The sequence below is a fragment of the Colobus angolensis genome, unplaced genomic scaffold, assembly GCF_000951035.1.
Source record: "Colobus angolensis palliatus isolate OR3802 unplaced genomic scaffold, Cang.pa_1.0 Scaffold28, whole genome shotgun sequence".
NCBI lineage: Eukaryota > Metazoa > Chordata > Mammalia > Primates > Cercopithecidae > Colobus > Colobus angolensis.
In genome coordinates, this window is record NW_012116043.1 from 4,262,406 (window position 1) to 4,272,479 (window position 10,074).

The 10,074-nt window shown below is 45.2% G+C and overlaps 1 protein-coding gene across 2 annotated transcripts in view; it reads right to left on the reverse strand.

Annotated features, from left to right (window-relative positions):
- The window catches only part of TCTN2 (tectonic family member 2), a 41,502-nt gene that overhangs the window by 4,932 nt on the left and 26,496 nt on the right, over positions 1-10,074 (reverse strand). For both annotated transcript variants that reach the window (XM_011948428.1, XM_011948427.1), the window contains exons 10-14: positions 9,148-9,282; positions 8,826-8,903; positions 6,920-7,000; positions 5,585-5,696; positions 3,218-3,324 (exon numbers count right to left, since the gene is read on the reverse strand). In XM_011948428.1, the coding sequence (XP_011803818.1) occupies positions 3,218-3,324; positions 5,585-5,696; positions 6,920-7,000; positions 8,826-8,903; positions 9,148-9,282 (513 nt within the window). The remainder of the gene's footprint in view (positions 1-3,217; positions 3,325-5,584; positions 5,697-6,919; positions 7,001-8,825; positions 8,904-9,147; positions 9,283-10,074) is intronic.

Below are 10,074 nucleotides of genomic sequence, written 5' to 3' on the forward strand. Positions count from 1 at the left end.
CCAGCCTGGGCGACAGAGTGAGACTCCATCTCAAAAAAAAAAAAAAAAAGGTAATAATTGAAAAAAATAATAAAACAAAATCCATACTGACAACTTTAATTAGTATGTATTAGATAAGTAAGTAATTTCCTAATGTTACTATCGTATTAATACAATTAGGAGAGAATGAAATTGAATGAGAAATTAATTTGCATTCATCTTGGAGAAAACCTAGCAAGGTCAATGAGAGGAAGTGGGGTAGGTTCTATGGCTCCTCTGAAGGGGGTTCTTTGCTCCTTCAGGGATTCGGAAGGTCAGTAACACTGTTTTATGTCTAATTTCCTTATACATGTGTCAACACCACTTCTCTTCTGCTTATTAACCTGGACCAAGGTTGCTTTTTGGCTCAGACATGAAATAAAAGCTAATCCCTTCCACCTTGAAGGCAACAAAATGTCATCACCACACTGATTTCGTACCTCATCAACCTGGGTTCTCTGTCTGGACATTTTCCCTATGGTTTATTTCCCAAGTGCTGACTTTTCTCCAGCCCTCAGGGTCATTCCACAGCCTATCTAGCTGGCCTGGGTGGCAGAGTCCAGGGCTTAACAAGCTCGACCTCTGGGTTCCGTTTGTAAATGAGGATCTAGGTCTGGGCCCAGTGCCTTGAGCACCAGCTAGATGAGCAAACAGCAGCCTGAGTGCCCCGTTGGGGTGAGGGTCCAACAGGACTCCCTCCCCAAGTCAGAGAGTGGTCTGGGGCACCTTGAGCTCACAGATATATCATATGATCCATGACCACAGAGTGGGAAGAGAGGGTCCTCATCACCGGACCCCAATCACAAGGAGTGGGCACAATACAGATATGTGTCCGTATGGGCCCTTGTGTGAATTCCAGCCCACTGAGCCGAGCTGACCTCAGAGGGGATGGAAAGGGCGAGGGCAGGATCCAGAGGGCTGATCCCCACCCCCCAGGCAGAGGAGAGGGGGCACAGCAGCATCTGTAGGGAGAGCAGCGCAGGGGCAAAGCAGATGTGCACACTCATTGGGCTCTTTCTGGTCCCAAAAGGCAATTCCATTAATTAGCTCAATAAAAAAAGCTTTCTATTCAAAGTATTTACACACTCAAGACTCCCCAAGAAACTGGGAAGACGTTACCTAACTTGCTACCAGGGAACAAAGGAAAGAGGTTGGAACTCCAGGTTTTCATTCAAGCTCTGCCAAAACTCACTGTGACCTTAGGCCTCTCGAACATAACCCGATGAGCTGGATCTCCATGACTCTAAGGACATTTTGGATTCGGAGGTGAAATCGGGCCTGGTGAAGCAGCTTTAAAGTCGGGTTTACCTTTATTCCATGTACATGTGGTATATCTTCTTCCCTTTGTGTACGATCTACTTGCCAATTCAACGCTGCAAATACCTTTGGCCAAAGGCACTGGGCTGTCAAGTCTTTCCATCTCGCCCCCATGATCCCTGCTATTATTAGATCTGTGGCACCTTAATTACTTTCTTTCTTGACCACTTTATTGAGATATAATTCACATACTATACAATCCACCCACTTAAAGTGTGCAATTCGATGGTTTCTGGTATAGTCACAAAGCTGTGTAACACTCAGCAGATTCTATTTTAGAACATTTTATCACTCTGTGAAGAAATCCTTTACCCACAGCAGTCTCTCCCCATTTCCTCCCAACTCCTCCGCCTCCAGCATCCACTAATCTGCTGTCTCTATACATTGCCCATTCTGGACATTGTATATAAATTGAGTCATACAATATGTGGTCTTTTGTGTCTGGCTTCTATCACAATATTTTCAACCACTTTATTTTCTTTTAAGTTAACAAAATTAGCTTTATAAATTACAAAGTCAATTCTGAAATGCCTGTATTCCTGGCAATCAAAAACAGCAATTCAAACTGAAGTGCACTAAAAATCTTAAAACCTTGCTTGGACTTTGTTTTAATGTATTTTATTTTATTTTGTTTTATTTTTAGAGTCAGGATCTTGCTCTGTCATCCAGATTGGAGTGCAGTAGTGTAATCAGAGCTCACTGTAGCCTCAAACTCCTAGGCTCAAGCGATCCTCTTTCCTCAGCATCCCAAGTAGCTGGGACTGCAGGGACATGCCACCACACCCGACTAAATTTTAAAATTTTTTTGTAGACACAAGGTCTCACTATGTTGCCCAGGCTGGTCTTAAACTCCTGGCCTCAGTCAGGCGCGGTGGCTCACGTCTGTAATCCCAGCACTTTGGGAGGCCAAGGCAGGTGAATCACGAGGTCAGGAGTTCAAGACCAGCCTGGCCAACATGGTCAAACCCCGCCACTCCTGGCCTCAGTCAGGCGCGGTGGCTCACGTCTGTAATCCCAGCACTTTGGGAGGCCAAGGCAGGTGAATCACGAGGTCAGGAGTTCAAGACCAGCCTGGCCAACATGGTCAAACCCCGCCTCTATTAAAAAAAATAGAAAAATTAGCCAGGTGTGGTGGCGGGCGCCTGTAATCCCAGCTACTCGGGAGGCTGAGGCAGGAGAATCACCTGAACCCAGGAGGTGGAGGTTGCAGTGAGTCGAGACTGTGCCATTGCACTCCAGCCTAGGTGACAAGAGCAAGACTCCATCTCAAAAAAAAAAACAAAAAACTCCTCAAGCAATCCTCTTGCATTGGCCTCCCAAAGGGCGGGGATTATAGGCGTGAGCCACTGCTCCCAGCCTAGACTTTCTTTTACAAAGACTGTTGTTGGCCAGGCGCAGTGGCTCATGCCTGTAATCCCAACACTTTGAGAGGTTGGGGTGGGCAAATCACTTAAGTCCAGGAGTTAATGACCAGCCTGGACAACATGGCAAAACCCATCTCTACAAATAATACAAAAAATTAGCCAGATGTGGTGGCGCACACCTGTGGTGCCAGCTACTTGGGAGGCTCAGGTGGGAGGATCCCTTGAGCCTGAGAGGATGAGGCTGCAATAAGCTATGATTGCACCACTGCACTCCAGCCTAGGTGACAGAATGCCTCAAAAAACAAACAAAAAAAAAAAAACAAAAAAGTCATCATGACTAAGAAGAAAAAGACATGCCAAGTTTCCTGACTGGAGAGCTAACCCCTGGGCAGATGTCCAGTTAAGCCACAGTTAAGCCTCAGGAAGAGGACCTACTGGGTTGGGCTCTAATGCTGAGACTACAGTTGGTAGTCATAGCAACCAAGTTACAGGCTTTATTGTACCTGGGTTTGACTTACGTATTATTTCGAGCCAGCCATCACTAAGATCAGTGTAATCAGAGTTGCCTCTCATTGCAACATGAGTCGCTTGTATTAATGAATCAAGTCTTTCAACAGCATTCTCCCTGCAAGAGAGTAAGGCATTCTCAGCTCATGGCCAGCAGGTCTTGTCCTAAAGTCCTTTCCAGTGAATGTCCGGGTTTCACTTCTGCATGCCTAAATAAAAAACTGCCAGAGGAACTGGCATTAAAAACTGGGTGGGTGTCACCCATGGACTAGGTGTGTTTGATGGCCTTCCCAGGATGGACCTACACAGCTAGGGGAGGACATACAGAAGCAATCTTTTACTTTAGACTTAAAATGTTAGTAACTTAGCTGAGTGCAGCGGCTCACACCTGTAACCCCAACCCGTTGGGAGGCTGAGGTGGGAGGACTGCTGGAGCTCAGGAGTTCAAGACCAGCCTGGGCAACAGGGTGAAACCCTGCCTCTACAAAAAATACAAAAATTAGCCAGGCATGGTGGCATGCACCTATAGTTCCAACTACTCGGGAGGCTGAAGTGGCAGAAGCGCATAAGCCTTGTGGGGTAAAGGCTACAGTGAGCTGAGATCGTACCACTGCACTCCAGCCTGGGTGACAGAGCAAGACCCTGTCTCAAAAAAAAAAAAAATGTTAGTAACTTAAGTTGGGAATCGCATGGTTCACAGACTGCCGACTGTCACCAAACTCAGGAGGTAGTTAGAGTACACATCAAGTTACCAGGATAAATTTGTGGGCCAGAGTGATCCAACAGTAAAAGTAACCTAAATATCTAGCTGGAATTTTGAGTCATAAAATTAAGTGAAGACTAAGAGTTGGAACGTAGCATCCCTCCTTCCCAGTACTGTCACTGGAGGGTACAAATCTCATGAACTGCAGGAGAGGGACTCTGCCCATGGACTCAGGCCTCACAACCCATAATCAGGAGCTGCTGCCAATAATTTCTACCAGTTTTCCTTAACTTCTCAATGTCTCCCCCATTTTCTTCCTGCTTCCCAAAGAACTACACATCTTGGGATATGTAACGGATAAAACATGTGTAAGAATGCACGCAGGCTGGTCATAATGGCTCACGCTTGTCACCCCAGCACTTTGGGAGGCCAAGGCAGGAGGATCATTTGAGCCCAGGATTTTGAGACCAGCCTGAGCAACATGGTGAAACGCCATCTCTACAAAAAATATGAAAAATCAGCCAGGCACACACCTGTACTCCAACATACTCAGCAGGCTGAAGTGGGAGGATCACCTGAGCTAGAGAGGGTCAGGCTGCAATGGGCCGTGATCACACCACTGCACTCCAGTCTGGGTATGGAGTGAGACCCTGTCTCGAAAAACAAGCCAGAAAGAATGCATGCAATCAAAACCACAATGAGATATCACTTAGTATCTATTAGTATGGCTACTGTCAAAAATAAATAAAGAAATAAAAAATAAGGCTGGGCGCAGTGGCTCACACCTGTAAACCCAGCACTTTAGGAGGCTGAGGCAGGCAGATCACCTGAGGTCAGGAGTTTGAGACCAGCCCGACCAACATGGAGAAACCCCGTCTCTACTAAAAATACAAAATTAGCCAGGCGAGGTGGTGCACGCCTGTAATCCCAGCTACTAGGGAGGCTGAGGCAGGAGAATCACTTGAACCTGGGAGGCGGAGACTGCAGTGAGCCGAGATTATGCCATTGCACTCCAGCCTGGGCAACAAGAGTTAAACTCTGTCTCAAAAAACAAACAAACAACAACAACAACAAACAGAATATAGGCCAGCAGAGTGGCCCACACCTGTAATCCCAGCACTCTGGGAGGCTGAGGTGGGCAGTCACTTGAGGTTAGGAGTTTGAGACCAACATGGTGAAACCCCATCTCTACTAAAAATACCAAAAAAATCAGCCAGGCGTGGTGGTGCATGTCTGTAATCCCAGCTGCTAGGGAGGCTAAGGCAGGAGAATTGCTTGAAGTGGGGAGGCGGAAGCTGCAATGAGCCGAGATCGCACCACTGCACTTCAGCCTAGGTGACAAAGTGAGACTTGGCATCTCAACAGAAAAACCCACACAACAACGAAAAAGGTTCCAATGAGCTGAACAAACTTTGGCAGAGAAATCTGCTTAAATGCAGATGAAATCTGCTTAAATGTGGATGAACTGGCTTTAGTCCCAAGAAAAAGGTCAATTTTCCCTCATATTGATGTTTGAATCAACTCTAAATTGTATGATGTCTGTATTTATTATCAATTTTACACATTTTAATGGACTCTAATTTTTCATATTCATGTTGTCTTTGATATTCATGTAGTGAATTAGTTTTAGGCAAACCATTCACATTGCCAATAAATTCATCAATGAAACACTCACCTGAGCTGAGTACAATTTTCATTAATCCCGACCTCTAACAGGCATCCAGAGAGGACATCTTCTCCAAATAAAATGGGTTTGAAAGTTGCTGATGTACACAAACCCCTTCCAGCTATAAAAGAAAAAGATTATCCTCTTGCTACTTTTTGCTAAATAAAAGTAAAGATTAACTTCAAAGTTTTTCGTGAAAAACAGAAAACAGTAAGTAATAAAGTTTACAGTTTTTGGCCGGGCGCGGTGGCTCAAGCCTGTAATCCCAGCACTTTGGGAGGCCGAGACGGGCGGATCACGAGGTCAGGAGATCGAGACCATACTGGCTAACACAGTGAAACCCCGTCTCTACTAAAAAAAAAAAACACAAAAAACTAGCCGGGCGAGGTGGCGGGCGCCTGTAGTCCCAGCTACTCGGGAGGCTGAGGCAGGAGAATGGCTAAACCCGGGAGGCGGAGCTTGCAGTGAGCTGAGATCCGGCCACTGCACTCCAGCCTGGGCGACAGAGCGAGACTCCGTCTCAAAAAAAATAAAAAATAAAAAAATAAATAAAGTTTACAGTTTTCAAAAACTGAGATCACTGTTAGTCTAATCCTTTCAAAGCTGAACGAAGGTGCCTTTCTGTATCAGAATTCCCAGACCTTGAGCGGTGGTTTCTTCAGAATGTGACATTGCCCCTGGCAGATGTAGGTCATTACCACTGAGGCACAGATTTCCTGCAGTCCAGAATGAAGTTATTTTCATGTCTCCAATTAGCACCGTCCTGGGCTACAGGCAACAATAACATGGGACTCTCAAGCCAATCTCATATTTCAATCTCTTTCACTAGCAACCAGCACTTCAGGTGCAAACAATGTTAGCTGTAGAAGCAGCCGGGTGCGGTGGCTCACGCCTGTAATCCCAGCACTTTGGGAGGCTGAGGCAGGCAGATCATGAGGTCAGGAGATCGAGACCATCCTGGCTAACATGGTGAAACCCCGTCTCTACTAAAAATACAAAAAATTAGCCAGGCATGGCGGTGGGCGCCTGTAGTCCCAGCTACTCGGGAGGCTGAGGCAGGAGAATGGCGTGAACCTGGGAGGCGGAGCTTGCCGTGAGCCGAGATCACGCCACTGCACTCCAGCCTGGGGGACAGAGCAAGACTCAGTCTCAAAAAAAAAGACAAAAAAGAAAACTGTAGAAGCATGAAAAACCACCACCACTGTTACTCAGCAGCATGTACCTCTCTGCTAAATAAACCAACCGGGCTTTAAAATAATTGATTGCTTGATTAGATTCAAAATATGGTAATACTACTAACATCAGTTTGCCAAAGAGCTAATCATAATGACCAAACCAGATTACCCGACTGCCAAAGATGTAAAGTCGTGACATTATTCATCCTGTTGGTATTTAGAGCTCGGACAGGCTTGCCAAGTTGGTAACCTAGACAAACACAACAAAGGAGCGTGAGCCTGTTTCCTCCTATACGTCAGCACAGCAAGCCTAACACAGCAAATAACACAAGAGACATGCACAAGGAAAGAAAATACATAGGCGAAGCTTTCGAAAATACCTTTAGGAGAAAGATGGCACACCTTCATTCATTGTTTTTGTTTTTGTTTTGTTTTGTTTTGTTTTGAGATAGAGTCTGGCTCCGCCGCCCAGGTTGGAGTGCAATGGCACACTCTCGGCTCACTGCAACCTCCACCTCCTGGGTTCAAGAGATTCTCCCGCCTCAGCCTTCCAAGTAGCTGGGCACCCACCATCATGCCCAGCTAATTTTTGTATTTTTGTAGAGACGGAATTTCAGCATGTCGGCCAGGCTGGTTTCAAACTCCTGACCTCAGGTGATCTGCCCACCTCGGCCTCCCAAAGAGCTCGGATTACGGGCATGAGCCACCGTGCCCAGGTGCTTTTTTTTTTTTTTTTTTAACAGATAAGGACATTCATTCCATTTAAAAAGTACATTTTAACAATAAAACCTGAAAAGTAAATTGCAGGCATGAGTCAGTCTTGGACCTCTCATGCAAGAGACACTGAAGGTTCTGATCAAGCCAGTTACGGATCACTTGCTGAATGACAATACTGCTTATCACGGGGGCTCATAAAAGACATGTAAACCGAAGTAATCTTTCTTTTTTTTTTTTTTTTTGAGATGGTGTATCACTCTGTTGCCCAGGCTGGAGTTAAGTGGTGTGATCTCGGCTCACTGCAAGCTCCACCTCCCAGGTTCAAGCTCTTCTCCTGCCTCAGCCTCCCAAGTAGGTGGGATTACAGGCACCCACCACCATGCCCAGCTAATTTTTTTGCATTTTTAGTAGAGATGGAGTTTCACCATGTTGGCCAGGCTGGTTTCCAACTCCTGACCTCAAGTGATCCACCTGCTTCAGCCTCCCAAAGTGCTTGGATTACAGGTATGAGCCACCGCACCGGGCCATAACCTTTCAATAGAACCTTTTTCTAGTAAATCCATTCAACCCCAAGGTCTGTTGTTAGATCATATTCCCATCCATCTCCTATTAATCCAACTTACTGTTTTCAATATTTTACTATGAAAATGTTCACATGTAAAGTTGAAAATAATACCATGAACACCAATATAGCCACACCAAAATCAACAGCTGTTAATATTTAGCCATATTTGTCTTAATTGTATCATACAGGTGTTGAGCATCTCTTATCTGAAATGCTTGAGACCAGAAGTGTTTGGGATTTTTTCAGATTTTGGAATGCTTGTGTATACATAATAAGTGTATCTTGGCTGGACGCAGTGGCTCAAGCCTGTAATCTCTGCACTTTGGGAGGCTGAGATGGGCGGATCACTTGAGGTCAGGAGTTCAAGACCAGCCTGGCCAACACAGTGAAATCCTGTCTCTACTAAAAATATAAAAAGTATATTAAAGTGAGCAACCCTGCAAGCCTCCCTTTGGAGAAGCAGCAGATGAATAAAGCTTCCTGTATTGTGTGATTTAAAAAAAATTTGCCAGGCATGGTGGTATGTGCCTGTAATCCCAGCTACTCAGGAGGCTGAGGCAAGAAAATCTCTTGAACCCAGGAGGTAGAGGTTGCAGTGAGCCGAGACTGCGCCACTGCACTCCAACCTGAACAACAGAGCAAGACTCAAAAAAAAGAGAGAGAGAGAGAATAAAGAAAAAAGTCAGAGTCAGAAACTAAAATTGGAGAGAGTTACTTATAACTATCCTGATGGCTGTGAGTGTTGAACTAAAGTACGTTTGTAAGATCAATGACTGGCATACACTCATCTTACCTGGATTTCCAGATAATTCTTCTTCATTACCACTATTATAGCTTAAAAATTTTACTACAAATCTCTGTGTCATTATCCCTAGAAATAAAACAAAATAAAAATATAATGTGCACCATTTCACTAGGAAAAGAAATTATTCTCCACAGTGCTTTATCTTAAAATTGCATTTTGACATTCAAAGTATACTCTCGTTGATTAAATCATAAATGCACATAAGAAACAAGTCTAACTTAGTTTCATGGGTTACAATTATGAGAATCTTCAAGAGAGGAAAAAAAATACTTTTCAGTGAAAGCATGTTTGCTACCCTCATTAAAGTTACCTTTCTGGTGGGCACTAATCTCTGCCCTAATAATTCTGACATTGATTTCACTGATGGTATTATTATTCCATTTGAAAACATAATGTTCTTCCACATTCACAATTCTGGGGGCTGATCCGTTATTTAAAGGAGTTTCTGCAAATACAAGAATATGTTCATAAATTAAAGACCGTCTTTGAGCCTGACTCTATTACTGGGACGTTCTCTCTGCTTGCATGGCCTTCCCCGAATGCCCTGCCCCTGCCCTCCCTATCTCCAGCTCCCTAACATGGCATGGTCACTGCTTCCTTGAGGAAGCCTGCCTTGGTCCCATCAAGTCAGCATTAGCTGCCTCCTCTATGCCATCATGGTACCCAGAATGAGATCTGTTCCTTTCATTTCTATATCCCCAGCACCTGGCTCATAGCCTGCCATGGAGCACACACTTGGTAAAATGTTCCGCCAGGGCAGGGGCCCGCTGTCTAGTTCCCTATTACAGCGTAGGAACTCCACTAACATTTGATGAGCTAATGAATAAATCTGAGAAGTACAACACATTGGAAAGAGACACCCAGCACTTGGGGAGGCCGAGGCAGGTGGATCACCTGAGGTCAGGAGTTTGAGACCAGCCTGGCCAACATGGTGAAACCCGATCTCTACTAAAAATTCAAAAATTAGGCCAGGCACGGTGGCTCACGCCTGTAATCACAGCACTTTGGGAGGCCAAGGCAAGCAGATCACGAGGTCAGGAGTTCAAGACCAGCCTGGCCAACAGAGTGAAACCTCCTCTCTACTAAAAATACAAAAAATTAGCCATGCGTGGTGGCAGGTGCCTGTAATCCCAGCTATTCGGGAGGCTGAGGCAGGAGAATTGCTTGAACCCAGGAGGCGGAGGTTGCAGTGAGTGGAGATTGTGCTACTACACTCCAGCCTAGGTGACAGAGCGAG